This window comes from Oreochromis niloticus, linkage group LG7 (genome assembly GCF_001858045.2).
Source record: "Oreochromis niloticus isolate F11D_XX linkage group LG7, O_niloticus_UMD_NMBU, whole genome shotgun sequence".
Classification (NCBI taxonomy): domain Eukaryota; kingdom Metazoa; phylum Chordata; class Actinopteri; order Cichliformes; family Cichlidae; genus Oreochromis; species Oreochromis niloticus.
The window spans coordinates 61,800,944-61,827,988 of NC_031972.2; the positions used below are offsets into that span (position 1 = coordinate 61,800,944).

A 27,045-nucleotide genomic window follows, 5' to 3' on the forward strand; every position below is an offset into this window, starting at 1 on the left:
TACTGCCTCGGTCTAAATGTTTTGGCTCTTATCTTGTGTCTGATTGCATCCTGTGACCTTTTACGAGGCGTGCAGCTTTGGCTTGAACTTACCAGAGTTTGCCGGTAAGAAAGCGCATGTTGTTACTCCTTATAGTTTTCTCACCATATCTCCGATTAAGTGTGAGCTTGCTCTAATTGATTAGCTTCTCTTTGATATGATGTATTGTGTTCGTGTCTTTATCAGCCCTACTTCGCTCTGACTTGGAATGGTGCATAGCGGATTACCTAGAGATCACAAGAGGCACATGTGCGTCACATTTTGTGACTCATGAGTGGTTAATGAGTTAATATAAAGTATTTAAACATGTGCATTGCTCACCTTCAGCCCCCCAAGCTCAGAGGGTTCATGCTGAATCAAAAATCAGTTGTTTAATTTTCCTTAGCATTCCTATGGCCATAGAGCTCGATGCAACATCTATGAAAATGTAAACTTTAATTTTGAATATCTATATAGACCCATGAGTCGCTGCTTATAATCTTATACACATGAAGATCAGTTTTTATTTAAGTTAATTATTATAACGGTTTATTGACTGTAATCTATCTACTGTAACTAGAAACAGGTGTTTACAATACCTCAGTCTGTGTTGCTTCTATTTTGACAATATTTTATACATAAATATAATAAATAGGTGAAATCCCTTCTACTAGATGAACTTAGCAGTCATAAATGTTGTTAAATAAACTTGAACTTGAGCTCTGATACAATACACAGTAAGACCCTTAAATGCATTACTATATTCAGAGAATTATAAGCAGGTTCACTGAGAGGCCGGTACCACTAGATGGAGACAGACCACCTTCTCCTGCACTCTGCACCTAGAGTGCTCAGTGCTTTTTCTTTTTTTTTGAGTTGAACTAAAGTGTGAGAGTGCATACAGAGGCCAAGGTGATAAAGATTACCTGTGCAATAAATCAGGCGATAAGAAAGAGAAGCAATGATTTTAAATATGTTTATGGTGAAATTTTATCAAGGTGATAATCAAGCTGCAGATTTAGTCTACAAATCTACTCTACAAGACAGGAATCTGGTGACCTGCTGATTCTACTGAAGGAAATAAAGCCTCAGAGCAAACTGAACTACTCAGTTCTATCGTGATAACAACCAGATGCCAATATCTGGAGAATTAATTGAGCACACACCTTAAATTAATAGCTTATATATGAAAGATTAAAACTTTGAATGCTGGATGCTGAATGCAGTAGTTTTTTGTTTTTTTTTCAAACGTATGCTGTGGCATAGTGCAGTAGCTCCTCCTCTTTTATGATCTTGTGACGCAGGTCAAACACTTACTCACAGCAGTGGGAGGACACTCATGTGTTCTCACCTTGTAAAGCATTGAGTGTAACAAAGATCCCAGACAGAAGAAGTCAGACTCCAAGAGATTTCTATTCTATTTCTATTTATTTTGTTTTTACTGAAAAAGCCTGACAGAGCCCAAGGAATATTTTGTATCTTTTAAACCGGTGACCAAGACCTGACTATAAAAGGAACATATAATGACAGATGAGCTGACGGTAGGCGATAAAATGATGGAAATATGGAAGAGAGGAGACGCAAAAAAAGAGTTATCCCAAATAGATAAAGGAGTGGAATCTCAGCCGAGGAAAAAAATACCCCACTCAATTGAAGAAATTCTGAAAAGGCCCTCATGTGTCAGAAAAGAGAATGAAGTACATCGGAAGTGGTCTGTCATCAGAGAAAACAGCCAAGTATATAACCAGCATCCATGTACAGGTATGTTTTTACGCCATACTGTAAAAAATATTGGTTCAAATATTGTCAGAATGTGTGTGTTCCTTTGGATGTTGAAATGTTCTCTCTGTCAATAGAAACTCAGAATATGGGACTGCGTGAAGAGGCTCCAAAAGCTGCAGGAGACTGCAAGAGTGCGTAAAACATTTATATATGAGTAGAAAAATAGATTAAAAGGATGATTCAGGAATTAATCCGTTTGAAACTGAACCACTTCTTTACTATCATATGTTTAAAACTGTCTGCTCACAGGTCAAAGAAGAAAGAGGCAAACCAGGGTCACTTTTACACCATTCCAGGTGCAGGAGCTCGAGAAGGTTTTCCAGCAAACCCATTACCCAGATGTTAGCACCAGAGACCAGTTAGCCTCTCGCCTGCAGCTGACAGAGAGCAGAATACAGGTGGGATACACGTGGTCGCCTTTGTTTGGTTTGGTTTCATTTTCAGCTTAAAATAGTGAGATTTTTAATACTGGCCAGATAAACAGAGCAATATTATTAATGGCGCTACGCTGGTATCAGTCGCTATTTTGTTATTTCCATTTGACCAAATCAGCAAACTCCAAACACTCCAACTGTCTGACTGATTACACTAAATAGTCCATCCATCCATTCTCCTCAGCTTATCCTTATCAGGGTCACGGGGTGGCTGGATCCTGTCCCAGGTGTTTCAGGGCGAGAGGCGGGGTACACCCTGGACATGTCATCAGTCTATCACAACCATTGGCACTCACAGTCACACCTGTGGGCTTAACTTAGACTCGTCAGTTAACCTAATCCCAATAACTGTGTGTGTTTGCACGTCAGTGGAAAGACAATAATGGTCTTTGGACAGAATTCTTGCACAAGCCAAAACCTCCCAAATGATTAATGATAAGGTGGGATTAGAGCACACATTTAAAATCATTAGCTCAAAACTGAAACACTGTTTAGGGATTTTTATAAAAATGTTTTGAATCATTGTTAGTTTTAGATGTGATGTAGGCGTTTTTATTACAATGCCTTTTATTGTGAACTGGCTCATTGTAGGTAAATTAACTCCATTAACTTTTCTTCATACTTGTATTAGTATTATTAAAGTATAATTTATTTTTCTAATTAAATGGTCCTTGTGTGTGTTGTTCAGATTTGGTTCCAAAACCGCAGGGCCAAATGGAGGAAGGTTGAAACACTCAGAGACATAGAGCTGATCACCAGACAGCGCTTACTTTCGACCAATCTTCACCAGCTTTATTATGAGGTAACTGAGATATATTTTTGTAAAATATGTATATTATTATTATTATTATTATTCTCACATATGTTCTGTTATAAGACTTCCCCCATATTCCCAATGCAGCTCAAAGCTCTTTACAAATAAGAAATGAAGCACACAGTTTAAACATATTTAAACAATAAAATTTTTATGATATTATAAAGTCTTTGAATACAGCGTGACCTTCTTAGTAACTGAGCCATTTAGAGGTTCATAAGTAGAATATCTTGGTCATTCCTGTGAGATAAACATCTTTCTCTGCTCTCACAGAAGCCCCAGCTCCAAGCAATGTGCTGCCTGCCCTGCTGTTTACCAAAACCTCTTCAATCAAGGCTGTACTTCAGCTCGTCAACAGCACCGGCTGTGCTGACCGCCGCACATTCTCCTGGTCACAGGACTCTCTATTTTGACATGCTGGGAACGAAACGATAGCATCTTCACTAATTCTGCACAACACTTTTTTTACATTGTTTTTAATTACATGAGGCAAAGAAAATAGTTTGCAATGATGCTCAAACGTAAACGCAGATCTGTAAAATACTGTAGCTGTATATTTTGCTTTTAATGTGTCACACTGTGTGAAGCTGAAATAAAGGCACTGATCTTTTTTTTTATTTCAATAAAGCTGATTACTTCAAACGTTCTGATGGCTTTCTTCGAAATAAAAGTCCTTGTGATTAGTGTGTACTGATGTATTTGTACAGATCAAGGTTTGAGGGCGTTCTGTACCGTGATATACTTCTTGGTAGAGAGAGCTGTGTCACCACACTGTTACTGTGCAGCAAAGCATTTGGCTATTTTTTTTTCATGACACGATTTTTCCTTGTCACAGATAAGATACAGCTTTGCCATGACCTGTTCATCTGTTTGACTTTCTGACAACCTCTCCTTATCTTAATTTGGGCTTGTAACTTGAGGTTATTGGCAGGTCAGATTTAGACAGCATGTGGGATCAAAGGAGAAATACAGGGTGAATCATTACTGTATATTGGGGCTATAGAGCTACATAAATAATTGTGTTCTAGGCGAACTTACAGAGTGAAAAGTTTAGATTCATTCTTGTTCCTTTACCGAGCAAACGTTACATATTTATATTAAGTATTGTTCGTGGCCTTCCTTTAACGACTTGTGCTCACCATTCACCTTGAAACCTGCTGCGTGCGACAATTCCAGGGTTTTTTTTTCTGGGAAGTGTTACATAGGCCAGTTCTCAAATAATTACCAATTATAAGAGAGATAACACAGCGTCGCCTTCGCTATCAATTCAATAATTTACTTGACAGGGTCATAACTGATTACATTTAACAGGGCTCTGAGTATGGCTAAACTTTTCACCCTGGCCTTATCTTACTTTATTGCATGTGTTTGCTGTAAGATAAACCACACTGCTGGCTGCATGGGAGGGATTACAGTAAGAGGACAAAAATAGTTGTTGGAAAAGAGAAAAAACAACAACCTTGAGAACCTCATAACTGTACTTTTAATGGATTTTGTTATTGTGATTCCAAACTGGCATCTTACATTTACCAAAAGGCGTAAATAGTTCCAGGGAAACCTTACTTACTGATACCAGACAGATTATCTTATGCCAAATAGCTGTTGCAATGTTTTACATCAAATGTTTGTTTATTGTTCACATTTGATCTCAATTTATTATTTTATACTTTGTCACTGTTCTTCCATTAAACTTTTATTGTCTCAATTAGAAAGCATCCATATAGATTAGCTGTACCTGCTTACTTTGAGAGTAAGATCTTTTCCATATAGTTAGGAGACTTTACTGGCCACGAGTGCCATAAAGGAATCAACACAGCAAGAGATTACCCAGTACGGGGTTGTACACCATTTCACTTTCACCTTAAATATATCGCAGTTTTTGAAACTGTAAGAAAAACTTCTTTCACTAAGTCACTAACTTGCATCAGGACCCCTGTCTGGTATTAAAAGCATATTGATGTCAGAGATGCAATAAAAGCTCTTTTTAAAATGCAATGGACACAAATAACCTTTAATGGAATAAATACAACCTGAGAGTGATTTTATTTTATTTTTTTAGTGTTTCCTGTTATATCTGCAGTGAGACTTTACTATATGTATACAAGTGGTTTGATGAAACTTTTTATTAGACTATAAAAATCCACGACTGATTATATGACATAAAGGTTTATAAGTTGCACCTACCTGGTTAATAAAGATTTGGAAATTCACCCGTTTTTGGTTTAATTTTTTCATATACGCATTTATTATTATTTATTTCCACAACCGTCTGCAGAACCCCAAAGAAAACGTAATGTAATCATTAAAAAATTAAAAAGCAGGAGGCATCAGTTTACTCAGTAACATCTACATGTTTGCACACGCTCAGATGGGAAGCAATACATGAAAGTAACCGACAGATGGCGCCCTTGCACCCATGAATAAGCAAAATTGATGCTCTCAGTTTTGCTGTGTGTCAAACAAGACAACACTGACCTGATTCTACTCTGTCATTTATTTAAAGCTTGTTCTTTATCAGCTGTTGGATGTTGTTCAGAATACTGAAGCGCTAACACAGATTTATTTTTGTTGTTGCTGTTTTTACTTTGTGCTTCGTTTCTCTGCAGCTGGCTCTCAGTGGAGAGGAGGGGTGGGGGGCGGATATTCATCATCTCTCAGCCTCCGCCCGCCTATCTGGCTCATCTGCCTCTGTCCAAAGCGGTGGAGAGACAGGGGGAACCGGAGACAGACAGGGGGACATAAAGCTTGGAGCCGCAGCGAAAGCGAGAGAGAGGGGCGATGGCCGCTGGTGGAGGATGCGGGGAATCGGTGGATCAGTACCGGGCCGAGGTGGAGCGGCTCGCCCAGGAACTGGCCGAGGCGAACCGGGAAAAGATCAGGGCTGCGGAGTGCGGTTTAGCTGTCCTGGAGGAGAATCAGGCGCTGAAGCAGAAGTATACAGAGCTGGAGACCGAACAAGAGATCCTCAGGAAGGAGTTGGAGCAGTTACAAGAGGTAAGAGGAGAGGATGGGGCAGTGATTCTATTTATTTATTTATTTTCATTCTGTAGGGAGGGGAAACCACTGCAGTCAGGTGTGTGACTTGCCTGCACCTCAATTGAGTGACGCTCAGCGGGTATCTATAAACCTGTTTGACGCCCAGAGGCAGAGTGGGGGCGGCAGTTTAGCAGGGCCTTCAAAAAGAGCAATAGTTTAATCCCACTTAAAAATGATGCAATTGAAGATCCTCCAGCTGGAAAATGTGCAACACTGTATGCTTTATGAATAAATTATAATGTAAAATGCTGTTTGTGCACTGGGTATATCGAGCAGCACTGAGCATTACAGTGTCGGAGTTGCAAGCATACAGTAACAGTCCACTTCAGCTCCCACAACAGGGGGTTTCTTTGTTTTAGGAACCCTTTCCATGGCAAGAAGAGTCATTAGGGAATTTCAGGGAACTCTTTTAGGACCTTTTATTTTTTTTGCTTAGATGTTTCTTGAGGGTATTTCACTGCAGGCCATATGGTGCTTCAATAATCAACTGGTCTGAATTATAAGTATGAGATAAAGTTACATCAAAACATGTTGTTAAAATGCAAAATCTTTTAAGTGAGAAAAGTGTGGGGTAGGTCTTGACCTAATGACTGCAGGGTGTCGAGTTACTCAGTGCATACATGTAGCAAGAGGCAGATGCTGACAGGGCTCCCTGGTCCAAGGTCGCCTATGGAAATTGCTGACAATGGGAAGAAGGAGTTGAAGGATGGTTACACTGGTGCGCATGAGTGCTTGTGAGTGTCCATGGACATATGCATAAAGATAGGCCTCATCATTATTTACATGGAGTCATCTATTATCACTTGAACATCGATCGCTTTGGTCAAACATTTAAGTCATCGAGTCACAAGAAAGCTGCTTGAGAAACTATTAAGATGATGTATTTCTTGTGTTAGGCTGCCAAATAACTTTTAATACCCTGTTTATTTTCTGTGAAAGCAAATACTTGAGGACTGTCAGAGTGTATCATGTGTTACAGGTGATCTTTTTGATGTGTTAAGGGTGTTAGCTAAATCTTTCAAAGATAGCCAACAGTCCTGGTCAAAGTAATTCTCCAAATTATTCTTTTTATCATTTCAGTTTTTCACATTAGAATCGTTCTGATCCTGGTTCACTTGTAGCCCATTTGAAATAAACCTCTAAAAGTCCACATTCATCCTACACATCAGTGACTCTTTCTTGTGCAACTAGCTCACCAAATATAGCCAAATAAAAAAATCATGATAGAATCACATGACTAGACCACACAGTACGTTAAGCATCACTTATCACATTGCATTTTGCATGCCTAATTGTATTTATGCTTTATTCCTCGTACCCTTTTATTCCACTGCTTAGCTTAACATTTTGGTTTGACACACATGCAGAATCTGAACGATCTTAGTGGAGATAACAGCACAGCAAGAAAGCTGAGGAGACAGCGTGATACAGCCAGCAGCTCAGCAGTGTCAAGCTGATAACTCACACTTATGGATTACAGAGGGATGGGTATTATGATGGGCTATGGTGTCGAATATGTTGAGAAAGAAAAGATAATGGAGAAGAAATATAAAGACATGGCCGTGTTTTAAGAGGGGAGATGATTATAAGACTAAATCATACTGGAAGAACTGACTATGGGAGGGGAAGTTGCCTCTAAAAAATAAATTAAGCATGTCAACTGTATTTAAGCAGTACTGTAGGCAGCTGCTCATACATTATTCAGACTTTTAGTTTTTACCTTTGTAGTAAAACTTTGATTTTAACTGAAAAAGATAAGATAAGATAAGATAAGATAAGATGGCCTTTATTAGTCCCACAGGTGGGAAATTTGTTTTGTTACAAAAAAAAGAACATCAGGTCAGCAAAAAACCACCAACCATTCCTCAGTGTTGTGATCTGCTCACATCTGCTTCCCTGTCCGATTGACTTCTCGCCTGACAGAGGCAACATTTTCTGTATGTGATGTTGCTTCAGCAGAAAAAAACCCACCTCCGGGATGCTGTGTGTCTGTTGCACACTTCTATGATTATGAGACCAAATGGCAGAGTGCAAACCTGCCACTTCAGTAACATCACATCTGCTCTCCCCATACTCAGGAGAGGTGCAAAATAAAAAGATGCAGAAATTTCAGATAGAAACTGAAATTGCTTCTGGGATTAAGTGGAACAGAATATATAATTACAGCGAAAGGTAGACACTTTTTTTTGTTTCAGATTACAGTGTTTTCTTCAGTCCGTATTGTTTGTATTACATTGTTCTATATTTTACAGCAACAACTGGCAAACTGACTACTTTATCATACTTGTAGAAACAAAGAACAAATGCTTGAAGTGTGTATTTGTTATCCAGATGCCACACGGATCATATGCCATTGTGCCTGCATGTGTGTTATGTCCAAGCTGCCCAGATTTGCATGCATGTTCCTACAGTGTTTGCATATGTTCTGTAGTCACACATACAGCAGCACTGTATGCCCTGGGTGCTCAGGTTGTTTGCCCTCAATCCAGGTCAAAACTAAACACATGGGGAAACCTATGCAAGACACAAGTACCTCAGCTACTGTAACACAGGATTAATTTGGGCTTGCTTTACAAAAAGTGTGTATCTGTGTGAGTATCTGGCTATGCAATGAACCACAAGGATATGGAAAGTCATGATGTGACGTGACACATCAGCATCCTCCAGGCAAATAAATCAAACAGTCTTTGTGTGTACAATCATACACTAAAGCTTATTCTTTAGACTTTTTGTTGTTGTTTTGATGATTATGATGATCCTAGTCCTTTGTAAGAAATTGATGTTGCTCCAGTGATTTTCATCGTACTGTTGCTTCTTCAGAAATAACTGCAATTGTATCTCTTTGCTATCTGCAGGGTCCAAGAGCATGTCTTGGCACTGAATACATATTTTATTTTATTTTTGTCCACTGTTTACCTATATATTTCCCCCTCACCCAGCTCTGTCACTCCCTCCCCGTCTCAGTGTTTGCCTCACGGCCCAATCAGTCATTCCTTCCTTGTTTCTCTGTGTGTATGCACTGTATGTCTCTGGATAGCTGCCTAAGCAGTGACAGAGACATCGCTACCCTGTGGCTCTGGCTTGTTAGCGCTATCTCTGGGCAGATCAACCTCAGAAAGGACACATAGTAGGAGGCAGAAGGAGGAGGATGCCACTGCAGAGCAGAATAAGGTCCATCATCTGAGCAAGGTTATATGCTTTCTAGTGATTCACGCTGTCAGCAAAGCTTGAATTTACCTTTAAGAAGTATTGGAAGAGAATCGCTCTGCTATCATTTCATAATATGATTATTTATTTGGTTTAGTTAAATAAAAATGCTTGAAAAGTTTCGAACACCTTGGATCTGAGGAAGCATGTGAAATAAAAGTTAGCAATTTCAGCTGCTGTCATAAGTCATCTTTTGGGTCCTTCAGATCAGAAGCTTGCAGAAGAAATGACATTTGTGATAAGTTGGGAACAGGCAGTTCACAGGTCAGTTTGTTCCCTCTGCTTTGGGCCATCAAAAATGCCAGCTGAGATCTGCGTCAAAGACTTCACATGGTAATTTGAAAGACCAAAAAAGAAAAGCTGAGTCACGATTCATCAGATCAACATGGAATTTCCTAATCAGACAAGTAGAACATAATGCTAAAAGACTGGGCACTGCACTCCTTTCTCCTGTAAGGTTTACACTTCACCATCAGACAGGTTAAAAACTCGTTTGCGTTGTGTTGCACAACCACAGTCAGCTAAGATTCTCCCACAGCCAGCAGCAAACAGAAATGAAGTCTTTTGTATGATGTGCCCTTTACTTTTATATAGAGACAGAACAAAAAAGGAGAAAGTGAGCGAGATCTTAGCGATTGCTCGCATGTTATAAAAGTGTGCTACTGTTAAATTACTCCAGTTATCAGTTATGTCTACTACTGGTCGTTAGGCTAAAGGGGGCGTGATGGTGGGTTGCAGAATGGTCCATAAATACTCCAGCTAGTGCATTTTTCAAAGGTACACAAGGTGAAACTTTGCTTTACATTTGGTCTAAACACACCATCACAGCTGTTTATAGCTTTCCTATCCATGATCCCTGTAAGGGGGGGATTTTTTAGCAGCCCAATTTAAATTGTATTCAAATTGGTAAAACATCTATTTAAATTGTATTTCATTATAAGGGGTGTGGCCACTAAAGGTTGGCGTAGTTTCTTCGTCTTCAGCCTTCATCTTGTTCTACTGAAAGACCTGGAAAAGCTCATCCATGCCTTTGTAACTTCGAGGCTGGATTACTGCAATTCACTCTATTTTGGTCTCCACTCTGCCCTCCTTCATAGATTACAGACAGTCCAAAATGCTGCAGCACGCATTCTAACCAAAACTAGGAAGTTTGCCCACATCACTCCCGTCCTAGCTGATTTGCACTGGCTGCCTGTGAAATGCCGCATCCAATTTAAAATTCTGCTGATTACTTTTAAAATCACTAATAACACAGCACCGAGCTATCTTAAGGAACTCCTAAACTCATATGTTCCTGCTAGGGCTTTAAGATCATCTTCACAGTTACTGTTGGTGCAGCCTAGATCTCGGCTGAAGTCTAGAGGTGACCGGGCGTTTGCCCTGGCTGCACCAGAGTTGTGGAACAACCTTCCGATTGGCATCTGGGCGTCTGATTCTATTCAATCTTTTAAATCACGGCTTAAAACGTATTTGTTTAATCTTGCTTTTTCTACCGGTTAATGCTGGCCTTGTTTGCATAGATTTATTCTATTAATTTTCCTATTATGCTTTTATTTGCGCTGTGTATGTCATATCGCCATTGTGTATTGGTGGCATTTTCCTGTGAACATAATTTTATATTTTTACATTTTTATGACCCTGATTATACTTGTGTTATTTCCTTGTTTTATGTTAAGCACTTTGGCATACCGTTGGTTTTTAAATGTGCTCTATAAATAAAGATTGTTGTTGTTGTTGAAAGGCCTGTTCAGCTTTGTATACAGCCTGTTTATCACCTGCCAACGTTAGCATACCATCTAATATGTCAGTGAATTATGGATTCATCATGCTATCTAACCAGTGCTAGTGTTAGCTGATACCTCCCCAGCTCAACAGTTTGTCCGTATGGTCAAGTCTGTTTAAAGAAAAGAGGAAGAAGATGAAAAGGATGGCAAAAACCCAAACCCAAGGTTTCAAAAAAGAAGTCCACAATCACGTGAATGTTTTCACTATGACTGGAATCTTTGGATCTTTAAGGATTTCTTAATTCATAAAATGCAAACAGAGGAAAGAAGCTGAAGAAGAGCAGAAGCTTACTGAACAAGAATGCACAGGTTTATCTGTCTTTCTCAAAGAAACATGAGAAAGAGCTGGAATATATAATTATGTGTTTCTATTGAAATCCTGTTATCAAAGATGATCAACTGTACCATGTGTGATAAATACAAAAAACAGTATTATATCCATTTTCTTTTAACATTCAAAACACTGAATCTAATTAATATATAAGTCAGTATATAAGAACACTGTATGACTGTTGCCTCATCCTTTCTCCTTGTGTCTCTTCCTCACCTGCTTAATTTGTGCCTATAGTAGGCGGGGCTAACCCTGACCCTTCTAAATATCCACAAGCTTTGTGTTTTTAAAAGTGCACGGATTCCTGTAGCTTACAGTGGACGGTACCTAAACTGAGCTGCAATTTCCCCAGTTTGAATCTGGGCAGGGACATTTGTCATATCCCAGCTTATTGTCTCATTTCCATAATTTGTGCCTCGGCTCCTTTCTCCTCCATCTTCATGCCTGTGACCTGGAAACTGATCTCAGTGTGCCATCTCGGAGGATGCCCCAATTTCTAAAAAGCATTTGAAGAGGGAGAAGGGAAAGAAATCAAGGATGAGAATAAGAGGAGGGAAAGGGGGAATACTGTACTATAGACTGTAATTGTTTAGCTTATATTTACTTTATTTTGGTTCTTACTTGTCTCTAGTGCCTTGTGTTAAGCTTTACTTCCCCCATCTGGCTAATTGTCTTTGATTACCTTCACCTGTGTCTCATGCTGTGTCCTATTTCCTGATTATTTTTGTGTATAAATGTTGTTGTGTTCCCCACATTGGCTGACCTTTCTTGTGTGTTTCTGGTTGTGCGCCTTTGGGTGAACTTGTACATCAGACTGAATAAATATCTCATCCTTTGTTCCGTCACTCTCTCCTGTGCATTTGAGTCCTAGCTCCACATTACATGACTCAAACAGTTTCTTGAAGGATTTGCATAACTTAATGTGATATGCTGTTATTCAGTGATCGTGTGTGAGAAATTGCTTTAAATTAACTTTTTTTAGAATGAGCAACAACCACAAAGTTTCAAACGTGCTGTTTCTTAAGCAGAAATGGAACAGTGTAATCTGACTATATTTGAGATGAAGAGTCACTTTTTCCCTGCTGTGCACATCCGGCCCTTTTGTAATTAGGACTGTTACTCTATAGAAGGAAAAAAAGGAACATTGATTAAAAGGACTTATTATCATTTCACCCTGGTGTGTTTGACATTCTCAAACAAGAAAGCAGCAGCACCCAGCAGCATCTGCTGCGGAGAAAGGCTTTTCTCGCTTCTCCTTCCACCTCCTCCTTTGGCTCCTGTTTTACATTGGCAGAGGCAGTAAACACGGACAGAAGGGCTGAATCAATATCTCATGAGATGGTAGTGTTTCAATCTTTTAGCTGTGCACTACACCATCAGCTCAGCGTGCTCCTCCTCATCTCATTATTCCCCTGCAGTCCCCCCCTGGAGTGAAGTGGGAATTATGCATTGATTTCTGCTCTGTGTGGTGAAAACGTATGATGTCTGAGCTACGCTGGACTCTATTGTGTGTAGCGTAGGGTGTTTTGCAAAGACCGGTGAATGCTGCCTAAACACATGTAAGAGATTCTATTTAGTAGCTTCAAAGCATTTTAGAAAAACTGGCTCTTCAGTGAGAAACCTACAGCACTTTATAAGCAATCAAACTGTTTTTGGCACCTTTGCCTCTTGGATAATAGACATCCATGGAAATAAAGCCAAGAGGGGAATCCACTGTGCAGTTTTCACTGATGCTGACCTGTGACCCTTGCAACATGCTCAGGGATGCAGTCAAGCATATAAATGAGGACCTGTATGCCCTTGTGGTCTCTGTTGTTTTTGTGGAGAGTTGCTGTGTGTGTTTTTCCAGCACCTGAAGGGAAAGTCATTGGTCTTTGTATCTGAGCCACACATCTGGGCTGCATGTGCACAGAGGGTTAACCCCCTTTCTGTTTTTCCGCTCTGTGTGTGTGTGCAACACGAGAGGTGGGAGGCTCGGGCGGGGATGTTGTGATGGAGAGCACAGGGTGAGGGGGTGACAGGATATTGTAGTGGTGTTGAGTGATTTCAGCCTATCAGCCAGGCCCTCTTTGTTGTTTCAGGTTTTTATGGTTGTATTGACGTAATGGAGAAAAGGGGAGGAGACACAAAAGTGTGGAGTGCGTATTGCATACACGCAGTGTCAGCAGAATAAAAGAGCAGAGAACAGAGTTTGTTCAGTTGCTTCAGTGTAACGATTGTTCTTTTCTATTGTCACAAAGGGGCTAAATGAATCTGCGGAGACCCTTCAGGCCCGCCCGTCCCTGCATAGATTACGTTTTTTTAGAATGCTCCTTTTTGCTGCAGTGAAATGTAGTAAGCACAGGACTCTCCTCCCTGCTGGCTGCTGTATTGATTAGTTGTCTACTTTAGCTGTGTGTGCTGCAAACTCAGATACCATAGCAAAAAAATCTGTCCATCCTCTCACAAGGAGAAAAAAAACCTACGCTTATTTCATGTGTTGTCAAAATTTACTGTTTGCATGAATTAAATTGGACTTCTCTTAAGTCAGAATTTAATGCATCACTGAATGTGGCTGTTAAGCCGTTCTTTTTGTCTAGACAGAGCTATTGAATTTCATCTATAGTATCGTCTTATTCTATGCTTCTCATCACAGCATGCCCGATAAAGAGAAGCCTTTTATCTCCATATCCAGAGGCCATTTTATCCCGCAAAGGGCGCTTGGAAATGCGCATGATCCTGCCTGTCCCCTGTCTTGTCACCATTCTCACACACAAAGGCATGCATGAGCACATGCACACACAAGCATGCGTGTGCATGTGCATGCAGAATAGGGTGACAGATGCGTTTTGTCACTTCTACCCTATTAGGGAATGTATAGAGTTAGACAGACTTTCCAAAGTTAACCTGTTTAATTAACCATGTTCTCAGTAACACTGGTCATGACTTCAAGTAAGGTCAGAAAACTAAAACAGGAAGTACTTCATGTCAGGGTTTTTAAAAATGTGAATATGGAGATAATGGGCCTTAATTGTACTTAGTGTGATTAAGTTTTTTGGCAGTTTTGGGTGCAAACTCTTTGTCCAAACACTGACTCACATCAAGCATGATAACAAATCATTTTGACAAGGAAAACATACAAAAGGAGCAAAACATAGATAAAACAGCTAATAATACTGCACTTTATTAGTACCTTTTCCAAGCAATCAAACTCTACATACTCTGGCATGGAGGGTCTCTTGTGGCTGCACAAAAGCACTGAGTCACCCTGAGGGCCCATGCATGCAATACCAAGAGGGTCACTGTGTGCAGGCTAGCCTCTCCATTGTAGTCTGTGTTTGTCTGGCTTGGCTGAGTCCTCTTTATCAGGAGAGACACAGTGCAGAGAGAGGAGAGCGTTTTATCAGATAAATCTGCTCTGTGTGTCTCTCTGTTTTTATGAGTCAGGCTGCCTGTCTGGGTGTGTCTGCAGGAACTAATACAGATTATCAGTGAGCCTGTGAGTTTTCAATCACTTCTGTCTTTTGATTTTGTAACACACTCCTCAATGTTCAGATGCTTTTGTTGTTTTAAGTTTCCAGTTTCTTCTTACGACACCTGAAAAATGGGATAAAGGACACTAGCATGGAGGGAGGTGATGTATAAAGAAAGAAGACACTTACTTCATTAGTGGTCTTCGTCCCCTGACTACTTAATGAAAATGATGGGTGGGTGGGGGTCAAATGCGACAGTTATAATGAAAGGAAAACATTTAAGACTTCAGGACATGATATTAATGATATTAAATCTGGCCACTTTAATGTATTGGTGGATTATCCTTTTAGAAATATTTAACTTTACCACTTTTGTTCTGCTAATTTAGTTTTCATAAACCTCTGAGTGAATCACTGTTTATCAGGTTCTAACCTGAGGGAGAGGATTTGTTTGGATTACCTTACAGCTGATTCACTTAGCCACACAGTTACACACCTGCATGCACAACATAATAACCTTCAAATAGAAAAAAACGGTCCAATATGAGCTGCAGTCAAAGGAGTTTGCAAAGAAAAAAGCGTCTGGACTTCTTTAAGTTGCTTGAAGACGTTTCACCTCTCATCCGAGAAGCTTCTTCAGTTCTAAGGTCAAATGGCCGAGAGTCCCAGATTTAAACCCAGTGGGAGTATCCCCCCAAAGAGGGACAGAGGACCCCCTGGTGATCCTCTAATCACATGCGCCAAGGTGTGAAAGTGGGTGTGGGACCTAATCAGCCAGGGTTTCGGGTGAGCTCATTGTGAAACCTGGCCCCACCCTATCATGTGATTTCCTGAGGTCAGATGGCCCAGGATGTGAGTGGGCGTTAAGGCGTCTGGGGAGGGAACTCAAAACTGGATTATAGATGGCAGACAGTTGGTGTCGTAAACCACCGCCTCTGTTCAAAGATGGTCGCTCACAGTGGACATAGATGGCCTCTTTCACTCCTCTTTCAAACCATCTGTCCTCTCTGTCCAAAATGTGAACATTGGTATCCTCGAAAGAGTGACCTTTATCCTTAAGATGCAGGTGGACTGCTGAGTCTTGTCCTGTGGAGGTGGCTCTTCTATGTTGTGCCATGCGCTTGTGAAGTGGCTGTTTGGTCTCGCCAATGTAGAGGTCCGGGCATTCCTCACTGCACTGTACAGCATACACCACGTTGTTCAGTCTGTGTTTTGGAGTTTTGTCTTTCGGGTGAACCAGTTTCTGTCTGAGTGTGTTGCTGGGTCTGAAGTACACTGGGATGTCGTGCTTGGAGAAAACTCTCCTGAGTTTCTCTGATACACCGGCTACATAGGGGATGACAATGTTGTTGCGTCTGTCTTTCTTATCCTCCCTCGCTGGTGTCTGATCTTCTTTTCTGTGCCTCTTTGCTGACTTTATGAACGCCCAATTAGGATAACCACATGTTTTAAGTGCTTCCTTTACATGTGTGTGTTCCTTCTTTATCCCTTCAGGCTTAGAGGGAACATGTTCTGCCCGGTGGTGTAGGGTCCTAATTACTCCAAGTTTGTGTTCCAGAGGGTGATGGGAGTCAAAGAGGAGGTACTGGTCCGTGTGTGTGGGCTTCCGGTAAACTTCAATGTTGAGGTTGCCATTCTCTTCAAGGTGCACAGCGCAGTCCGGGAAAGGCAAACAGTTATGCTTTGTGTCTTCCCTGGTGAACTTGATGTTTTTATCCACGGCGTTGATGTGCGCAGTGAAGGATTCTACTTCTTGTGTCTTGATTTAGGTGTCATCTACATATCTGTACCAGTGGCTGGGTACTCTCCCTTTAAAAGAGCCAAGAGCCTTTCTTTCCACTTCCTGTATGTAAAGGTGGCTACAATAGGTGACACGGGGGAGCCCATGGCACAGCCATGTTTTTGTCTGTAGAAGCCTTCGTTGTATTTGAAGTATGTTGTGGTAAGGCAGAGGTCTAACAGTGTGCAGATCTGATCGGGTGTGAAGTTGGTCCTGTCTTCCAAGGAGCTGTCTTCTTGTAGTCGTTTTCTGACATTCTCCACTGCTTCCGTGGTGGGTATGCAAGTGAAGAGAGAGACTACATCAAAGGACACCATGGTTTCATCTGGATCCAGGGTAAGTTTCTGGACAACGTTGTTGCGTCTGTCTTTCTTATCCTCCCTCGCTGGTGTCTGATCCTCCCTCGCTGGTGTCTGAAATCCACAAGGAAGGGGTCCCACTCAGACCCATAGTCAGTAGCATAAACTCAGCCACTTATAACATTGCGAAACACCTTGCTACCATCCTGGCACCTCTCGTGGGGAACACCCCACACCACATCAAGAACTCCACCGACTTCACCGACAAGGTCCAGAAACTTACCCTGGATCCAGATGAAACCATGGTGTCCTTTGACGTAGTCTCTCTCTTCACTTGCATACCCACCACGGAAGCAGTGGAGACTGTCAGAAAACGACTACAAGAAGACAGCTCCTTGGAAGACAGGACCAACTTCACACCCGATCAGATCTGCACACTGTTAGACCTCTGCCTTACCACAACATACTTCAAATACAACGAAGGCTTCTACAGACAAAAACATGGCTGTGCCATGGGCTCCCCCGTGTCACCGATTGTAGCCACCTTTACATACAGGAAGTGGAAAGAAAGGCTCTTGGCTCTTTTAAAGGGAGAGTACCCAGCCACTGGTACAGATATGTAGATGACACCTAAATCAAGACACAAGAAGTGGAATCCTTCACTGCGCACATCAACGCCGTGGATAAAAACATCAAGTTCACCAGGGAAGACACAAAGCATAACTGTTTGCCTTTCCTGGACTGTGCTGTGCACATTGAAGAGAATGGCAACCTCAACATTGAAGTTTACCGGAAGCCCACACACACGGACCAGTACCTCCTCTTTGACTCCCATCACCCTCTGGAACACAAACTTGGAGTAATTAGGACCCTACACCACCGGGCAGAACATGTTCCCTCTAAGCCTGAAGGGAAAAAGAAGGAACACACACATGTAAAGGAAGCACTTAAAACATGTGGTTATCCTAATTGGGCGTTCATAAAGTCAGCAAAGAGGCACAGAAAAGAAGATCAGACACCAGCGAGGGAGGATAAGAAAGACAGACGCAACAACGTTGTCATCCCCTATGTAGCCGGTGTATCAGAGAAACTCAGGAGAGTTTTCTCCAAACACGACATCCCAGTGTACTTCAGACCCAGCAACACACTCAGACACAAACTGGTTCACCCGAAAGACAAAACTCCAAAACACAGACTGAACAACGTGGTGTATGCTGTACAGTGCAGCGAGGAATGCCCGGACCTCTACATTGGAGAGACCAAACAGCCACTTCACAAGCGCATGGCACAACATAGAAGAGCCACCTCCACAGGACAAGACTCAGCAGTCCATCTGCATCTTAAGGATAAAGGTCACTCTTTCGAGGATGCCAATGTTCATATTTTGGACAGAGAGGACAGATGGTTTGAAAGAGGAGTGAAAGAGGCCATCTATGTCCACTGTGAGCGACCATCTTTGAACAGAGGCGGTGGTTTACGACACCAACTGTCTGCCATCTATAATCCAGTTTTGAGTTCCCTCCCCAGACGCCTTAACGCCCACTCACATCCTGGGCCATCTGACCTCAGGAATTCACATGACAAGGTGGGGCCAGGTTTCACAATGGGCTCACCCGAAACCCTGGCTGATTAGGTCCCACACCCGCTTTCACACCTGGGCGCATGTGAGTGGAGGATCACCAGGGGGTCCTTTGTCCCTCCTTGGGGGGATACTCCCACTGAGTTTAAATCTGGGACTCTCGGCCATTTGACCTTAGAACTGAAGAAGCTTCTTGGATGAGAGGTGAAACGTCTTCAAGCAACTTAAAGAAGTCCAGATGCTTTTCTTTGCAAACTCCTTTGACTACGATGACCTGGATGACTGAGAACCTTCACAGACAATATGAGCTGCAGTGTCTCTGAAACATAATTTAGTTTTAGCACACATCCCACATGTTACTGTTGTTGTTGCCTGTGCCGTCAAGTATGAGAAACAGCCTGATTTGCATCATGCTATCAATTTCCTATGAAGTAAAAATGATCATCCTGTGATCAGTTGATCAAACTACCCAAATCTTTAGTGGTGACAGATTTGGCAGCGATACGCTGGTACGTGTTTGCTCTGTTTCTTTGATAAGCGATACTTTCTTTGGCCTTTTTTTCTTTTTGACATCAACTAAATATATCATTTATAAATCACTAAATATTTGGCTGATTAATTATAAGGAAACAAGCACAAAATCATCATTAACATTTATACACACTAAGATGAATGTAGCCACGTGACGTCATTCATCGGTATGTGGTCCAGCATTTTTAAGGCCTAACTTTGGGTTTAAGGGAAACACTTGCTAAAGTGAAATGCGACATTATTTGGACGAGAGAGTGAGCTGCTGATATAATGGCCAAAGCTAGCCAGCCTAGTTTGCATAGTTAGCTTATTAAAAAACTGCAAAGGTCCCAACACAGACAGTATAACAGTTTTATGTAGCCGCTGTGATGTCACCAATTGGTTTGTAAATTCCTCTTAAGAAACTGAGGACAATGCACACATATGGGTTAATGATGTGACTGACAATTCTTGAGTTGAAGCAGATGCTCTAAGCCTGCAGTAAAGCACTTGTGCAGAAAAAATAGAAGTCTGTAAGAACACGACCCTACAGCTCACTCAGTCCACAGCCTAAATAATGACTTACAAGATGAGTTTATGTCTCAGTCACAGGTTTCTATTCATCACTGTATTAACTTTGTAGAAGTTACAGTAAAGTAGGCCTGCCAAACCTCCCTTTGTGATAAATATGTCACAGTCATATGAGCATGCAGTGTCCCTCTTTTTCTCATTATTCTCATCATTTCAAAAAATCATGAGGCTTGGTCAAAATGCTCAGGTTGATGCTTTATTAACAAACAGCTGATGTTACAGTTGCTGTGTTCATTTTTATCCAGTTTATTGTTTTTTTCCCTTTTGTTGTTCCCTCTTTGTGAAAGGCAGGAATGAACAGTGACTTAGTGCGAGTGCGAGTTGTCCTGTACCGATGTGTATTTCTGAATACGTATTTGTGTGTTGGAATGGCTTGAAGGTTCCACTAGCTGATGATCTCCTGTAGGGCACATTACCAAGCAAAGAGAATGACACAGTTAAAGCTGGTACAGTCTGTGCAGTCCTCTAGTGGCTTTCCTATCTGTCGGCTTACACTGGTCATTGCTTCCTTTCTAATGGGAAATCGCAGCTTTCTGGGTGAATATAATGGTTTCTCATCAGATCAGTAATGTAGTGTAGTGTCATGTAGGCCATTGTTTAATTTCACACTGGGTCAATCAGGTTGATTTTAAATCTGGGGACAATAAGGGTGAAGTTAGGAGGGGGAGACAGCAAACAGGGATGTTTTTTAAAAGAAAAGGTAGTCAAATTTTAAAAAGCACATCTGCCTCTCTGCCACCGCACCGTCCATTCAGTCAGGTTCAGACTGAACACATATAAGTGATAGGCATTCTGGGAAAGTATCCAACCATCTTTCTTATCAGGAGCAGACTTGGGCCAAATTTAATCACTCAATCAAGCCGCATCATTTTAGCCAGGCACCGCTTGTCCCACTGGCAGAACCCTCGGCGTCACACAGCCTGATCTCTGGTCATTGTGTCGGTGAGCAGCAGATGTGACACCATTGTGGATTTCTGGCATTGATTTTCCACTTTAAAGCACATGAGAGCATTTTTCAGCTGTTAGCCTAAATTATAGATGTTTTTATTCCTCAGTTGTCAGCATAATAGCATATTGTCATAAGAGGAATAATAGGCTTTATTGCACTAAACAGCATTCTGGTAAGGAGGAATAGAAAGCAAGCTATTTATCCTCATTACTATCTATAAAACACTCATTTCATGTAGCTCAATTTTTGTGCAGACAGTAATTCAGGGATAGAGGAGCTCTCTCTAGGGAAATTTAACAGGTTCTGCAGAGCATGCATGTGCACTCTACAATACAGTTATAACCTATAAATATCCCTCGTGATTCAGTAGAGTACTCCTGATGACCCACACAAACAAACACTTGCAGTAGAATGCTCGCACTGCAAACTCTAATTTTGTGCACTGACAACAACAAAAAACAACAGATTTTAAACATGTTTTGCTAAAATGTGCAATTACTCTTTATCTTTTAATTTATTTGTGTTTTCAGTCGGCTGACCTTCATTCTTACTTGGCTGTGATTACACACTTTCCCCTTACTTGTGGAAATATGCTTGTGTGTGTGACAGATCTCTTTATTTGGCATTTTTTCTTGTTGCTTAGAAACCAACAAAGACATGTCTCCGTCCTTGATAAAGGAAAAAAATATGGCAGAGCAGTGTTTCCCATAAACCTTATTCAGTATGTGTTTATGATATTCAGCATATTAAACTGAAAATATTACATTTGGTGTCATTTTAGACTAAGGATAAATGTTACCTATCGTAAGAAGAACTACTCAAAATCACTTTAATGCATCTGTGGCTGTGAAGACGATATTGTAAGTGTCATGATTCGGCTGTGTGCCGGCAGAAATTGGACCCAAACGCAAACTCACTGGAGACTGGACTGAACTCAAAATGGCAGCTTTTATTGCTGAACACAAAAACTCTACAAAATCTAAACTGGGAAGACTCTAACAAAACACACAGGGAGCTACAGGTAGAAACACACAGCATGAGGGAGAACGCGACACAGAACTGAGGGAGAGGCAGACATAAATACACAGAGGGTTAACGAGGGAAGTGGGAGCACACGAGGAACACAGGTGACACTGATAATCATAACAAGACACAACAGGAGTGAACACAACACTGACGGGAGACTGTCAAAGTAAAACAGGAAGTGCACAGAGGTTCAGACAGGAGGAGAGAGAGCACGGGGAGAGCACAGACATAACGGGCTGGGTAAAACATGGAATAAAACACAAGGAGAGACGAGGGCTCAGATACACAGAGGGGCACACAGGGGGTAAGAGTCACAAGGGGAAAAACACATAAGGAAACAACGTAACAGAGCAACTCAGGAAGCATGGCCTAAATAAGGAACAAAATACATGAAAACTAAGAATACTGGGCCAACGTGGCCCAGGACCATGACAGTAAGCTTTAGAAATAACTTTGATCATATAACTTTGAATGCATCTAAATGTTTTTAAATGGTGCTTAAGAGATCAGAGTGAACATTTGAGTTTCAATCATATTAGAGAATAAAAGTGAGGCTCTCTCGGTCTCACTTGTCAAAAAATTTACATTTTATTGATGCTAAACACTAAATACCTTCAGTATTCATTAAAAATATTGATTATATAGAGCAAAAACTACTCAAACTAAATTCCTAGATTACAGAGTACTAATTAGAGACAGTTTACAAAATAATGTAAAGCTGATTAACAGAACAGAAACAACAACGGGGATATTTTCTTCACCATATTTATTTGAAATAAAATGCGATATTTCACTTTTTCTTTCCTTACCTTCGCTGAGTTGCACACAGCAGTCAAAGACTGTGTGTGTCAAAAGGAGCGAGTGAGTCAGGACTGCATCTTGCATATTTGTCTTATTCACTCACTGCCAGCTAACGTGTGTTTGTGTGCGAGGTCTTGTGGTGACTGAAGGTTGAGACACTGCATGCTGCTTCTTATTTATGTCATATTCATTTTGGGGCATTTTTTTGCTTTTGTGATTATTATTTGTTCTTTCTGGGAGTACTGTTGTGGAGGGATTTTTTTTATTGAATGAATTATTCGGCATGCTCTCAAACACTTTGGATAAAGAAGTAGAGAAACTAAAACTAAATGAAATCTCCCATGCATCAGCTGCGATGTGCTGCTTTGGTGATGCACATGTTGAACAGTCCTCTTTGTCTTTTCTCTCCCTTTGTCTGGCTACAGTATCAATCCCATGGTGAATGATTGCTCTCTCTCACACACACACACACACACACACACACACACACACACACACACACACACACACACACACACACACACACACAGGCAGCTGCGTGGTAGTGTATGTACTGCATGTCTCTCTCCATGGTACTGAAATCCCGAATGTGACGGCCTAGGCCATCCATCTGGCTGAGACGCAGCATTTGGTGTATATATCTTTGAGTGTGTGTGTGTGTGTGTGTGTGTGTGTGTGTGTGTGTGTGTGTGTGTGTGTGTGTGTGTGTGTGTGTGTGTGTGTGTGTGTGTGTGTGTTTTTGTTATTCATAAGAATGTTGCTTCCTAACTAATACCCATATTTCTGTTTACCCATAACTGACAGAAACATTAAGGATGCCGCACTTGTGCTTAAAATGTTTGATGATCAAATTAACAATACATATTTATTAGAATAACTGACATAAATAAATCATACAACTTGGTTATTGGTTGTTCCTCTTGATTGCGTCCATGTTTCTGCACGTTTCGAGCATGTTCATTTACCTCCAAGCGTTGCTCTTTGACTTTGAAAATGTAATCGAGTGTATATCCTGCGTTAGCTTTACGGTACATTACTATCTATAATTAAACAGCTCCTGTACGACAGATTAGTCCCCCTGTTAATGATGAAAGTTTTCATAAGATTAATTGCTGCTGCAGAAATAGCTCCATCCTCTGACCTCCTGGGTGTAAAAATAGATCCTTGCTGTATGCATACACTCACAAATACAACATCACACACCCAGAGCAGCTCCCCTGACTTCTCATTAGGGACTCCAGCAGACAGGGAAGGATTTTCGGGTTACACAGACTCTCACAGTGCTGCAGTGGTGGGTTTATTCCCTTTGCCTGCTCCTCCTCCTGTCGCCCCAGGGATGAATATCTATAGAACCCATTGTCTGGACTTTGTCCACCGAGACACATACGAGTGTGGAGCCTCAACACTTATTGCAGTCTGTGATTTTCAGTATAAAGATCCAAAATGGCTGCCCATGAGTGACTCCATATTAATGTGATCCTTAGGAAATGATATTAAACTTTAATCTTTTCCACTTGATTGCCAATTAGGACACAAATACTGGGGCATCACTTTATACACACAGCAGTACTGGCAGTTGTGTTCATGTAGTTATCATGAGATTTAAAATTAGTCCTGACACAATAGTTTTTTAGCCATCCAGAATCTGTACTGTGCACCAACAGCAGGCGTGTGTCTGAACACTGTTTTCTTTTATTTGTAAACAGTAAATCAGGGCAATCAGTGTAGTTTCCTTTGAGGGGTCATACACAGATGGAGGGAGCAGACTTGGAGGAGCTCATTTCATCCCATGAAGGAGGTCTGTTATGAAACCATCTGGCTCTCATCGCACATCTAAGTCTGTCTGTGGTGCTTCTGCCTTTCTGTCAGTTGACCTATGTATCATGGGGGCTTGAAACTGGAGAGCGTTGAAAGCCTGCAGTTAAATAATCTACAAAACATGTCTGAAGTTTCTGAAACAAGTCTTTTTAAATTTTAGAACTGCTTGTAATCTTTCCTTGTGGAGGGTGTTAAAATGATCCCTGTACCAGAGAATAACATTTGGCAGAGAGTCTTTGATCCAATTCTGCATGATGCACTTTCAAGCAATTAAAAGGAGCTTCCCAAGAAGTTTGTAATGTGATGCAGGGAGATGCATTTTCCTGGAGGGAAAGCCTCAGAGGACCAGAACCTCTTTTCTTAAAATCTTTAACTGAAATATCCTACTAATTTCTTTGGAACTAAATGCTGTGATAAAGGGTTTTGTAGGCCCAGACAACGGGCCAGATTTTTACTTTCCGTCCTGTAGAGCCCAGCTGTTGCCGTGAGGCCTGCTCCGAGATTGCCGGCCTCTCATCCGAGCAGAGAATGCAAGCTCATTCAGTCACACTGTGCCTAGAATTAATCGTCTGTTTTGTTCCAGAGGCCCTTCCTCTTAATCATTCACTACAATCACACTGTGGCTCCCTTGAGACCGAGAGGGGGCGCGTGGGTGAGTGCACAATGGAGTGTGGCAAGAGAATGATGAAATACAGAGAAAGTGGTGTGTACAGAAGGAAAATAATAAAGAAATATAATACAACCTTTTTTTTGATAGATACGTGTTGCAGAGTGTTTCTTAGTCTTTGTGTGCCGTTTTCCTGGTTGAATGGTTAAATGTTTCATTAATTATGGGGCATTTTGCCAGACTGATTATTGCTGGCATTTCTTCATATGCTAACTGCTACACTTGTAATTCAAAGGCATAATAAAGAGCTCTATTGAATTTGCATTAACATGCTCTCTGAGGAGAGCGTGAATGAATATTCTTCTGTTTAACATTCTTACAGCATGTAGATTAAAAGTGGGTTACACTGACAGATTGGAAAATGTGTCTGTTGGCTGTAACTGCAACAACTGAACTGAATTTAACCTTTAATTCCACTTTATTGCTTACCTGATAATAAGTATCCAGAAAGAGAGAAACATGTGGTTCATAATATTTTTTTTACATGTAAAAGCACAAATTTATTTCACCTCAACACAGCAGGAGACCGCCCGCTTAGCTCATTAGCCACAAATGAAAAGAAAAGACAGCTGCACATTAGGCTCATGTCTTTTCAAAGTAATGGATGCTTGTGCCTAATAAATGATTCAAACAGAGAAAATATTATGACGATGAGATGGGATTGGGAAGCCTACATTATTAAAACATGTAGTTCAAAATAAATGGCTTCCTATTTAAATTGCATGGTCAATTTGAAGAGTCAATCACAATACATGCTGTAGACAACAGTATTGTTTACAGCAGCGGTCCCCAACCCCCGGGCCAGGGGCCGGTACCGCGAGAGTTGAGGCTTGGGTGTGAAATTTCTGGTTTTCAGGGGTTTTATCTGTTTTTATAGTTTGTTTGTTTTATTGTTTTGATCGTTAACTCGGTTTCCCTCGGTCTTTTCCCGTGTGTTATGAATAAACCTTCTTTTTTTTGGTACCGGTACTGGTTTTATCCTGTTGTATTTATCCGCAGCACCTTAAAGGCCGGCCCGTGAAAATATTGTCGGACATAAACCGGTCCGTGGGGCAAAAAAGGTTGGGGACCGCTGGTCTACAGCTTCTGGTGGTGATTGTAAACCATAAAATATTTTTCAGATGATCCATTTTCTCTCACAGAGGCTACTGCAGGCGCCAAAGTCATTTCTCCTGATGAAAGGTGGCAAAAGTGAAGCATGGTTTATTGAATCACTAAAACTGTTGCTGTATAGATGTTCCAGTCATGAAACTCACACATACGTTCAGGAAACCCTGACAGAGAAATAGCGCTGAACTGGAAACACTGGTCTTCCCCTAACATTGTATGTGTGTTTGCTAGTTTACCCACTTTGTTACCACTTTGACCCAGCAGGCCCGCTGTGGTTGCCATGTTTTTTCTGTTGATACCTGCTTTGATTTTATCATGACACGTCAGCTCTCAGTGCCGTGAAAACCTGTGTCAGGAAAATGGGAACACTCTGTCTATTGATCTGAGTGAAACATCACCCACATCGACAGACAGCAGGTATTCTTAAGGGCCAACCCCTGCAAGTGTCCCATCAGTGCTGCCAGTGGTCAAAAGTACAGCAGCAATCGGTCTAGCACACACAGCTGGGAAAGATGTGTAAGATTTCCATGGCAGTGTGTGCTAATCCCTTCCATCGCTTGGATTATGATGCTGATGCTATTTGACAGGATTTGGATCAGTGTGATTTTAATTTTGACTTTACAGAAATGCCAGTTTCCCTTTCTTCTTACCCTACCTCCCTCCCTTTTTTGTCTCTTCAGGCATTTGGCCAGGCTTACACCAACCAACGGAAGGTGGCAGAGGATGGGGAGACCAATGAGGAGACACTGCTGCAGGAGTCCGCCTCCAAGGAGGCCTACTATATGGGCCGTCTGTTGGAGCTGCAGTCAGAGGTGACGCTTAGCCGCTCTGTGGCATCCAACGCCCAGTCAGAGAATGAGCGGCTCAACGCACTTGTACAGGAGCTACGAGAGGTGAGTTTGTCAACACGAGGAGCGCATGCAGAGGATTTATTACTTCCTAAATAAAGAAAAACAGGAAATTGAATCTACTGTATATGTAAGAAAACTGCATTTCACTTTTTTATATATTTATGCTAATAGTGTCAGTAGTATTTTGTTACCAACACCTAAAATTC

At 41.2% G+C, this 27,045-nt stretch overlaps 2 protein-coding genes across 4 annotated transcripts in view; both read left to right on the plus strand.

Moving 5' to 3' along the window:
* Positions 1 to 1,358: 1,358 nt before the first annotated feature.
* On the plus strand, positions 1,359 to 3,681 carry LOC102080922 (intestine-specific homeobox). Its single transcript, XM_005471103.2, has 5 exons — positions 1,359 to 1,779; positions 1,875 to 1,931; positions 2,050 to 2,198; positions 2,923 to 3,036; positions 3,322 to 3,681. The coding sequence occupies exons 1-5, from the start codon at positions 1,542 to 1,544 to the stop codon at positions 3,481 to 3,483; spliced, it is 720 nt and encodes a 239-aa protein (XP_005471160.1). The 5' UTR covers positions 1,359 to 1,541; the 3' UTR covers positions 3,484 to 3,681.
* Positions 3,682 to 5,500: 1,819 nt separating this feature from the next.
* The window catches only part of bicd1a (bicaudal D homolog 1a), a 37,027-nt gene continuing 15,482 nt past the window's right edge, over positions 5,501 to 27,045 (plus strand). For 2 of the 3 annotated variants that reach the window (XM_005471105.4, XM_003447118.5), the window contains exons 1-2: positions 5,502 to 6,042; positions 26,669 to 26,881. In XM_005471105.4, coding sequence (XP_005471162.1) covers positions 5,827 to 6,042; positions 26,669 to 26,881 — 429 coding nt within the window. In that variant the 5' untranslated portion in view covers positions 5,502 to 5,826. Of the gene's footprint in view, positions 6,043 to 26,668; positions 26,882 to 27,045 lie in introns of all 3 variants that reach the window. The other variant, XM_005471104.4, reaches the window with a different exon arrangement.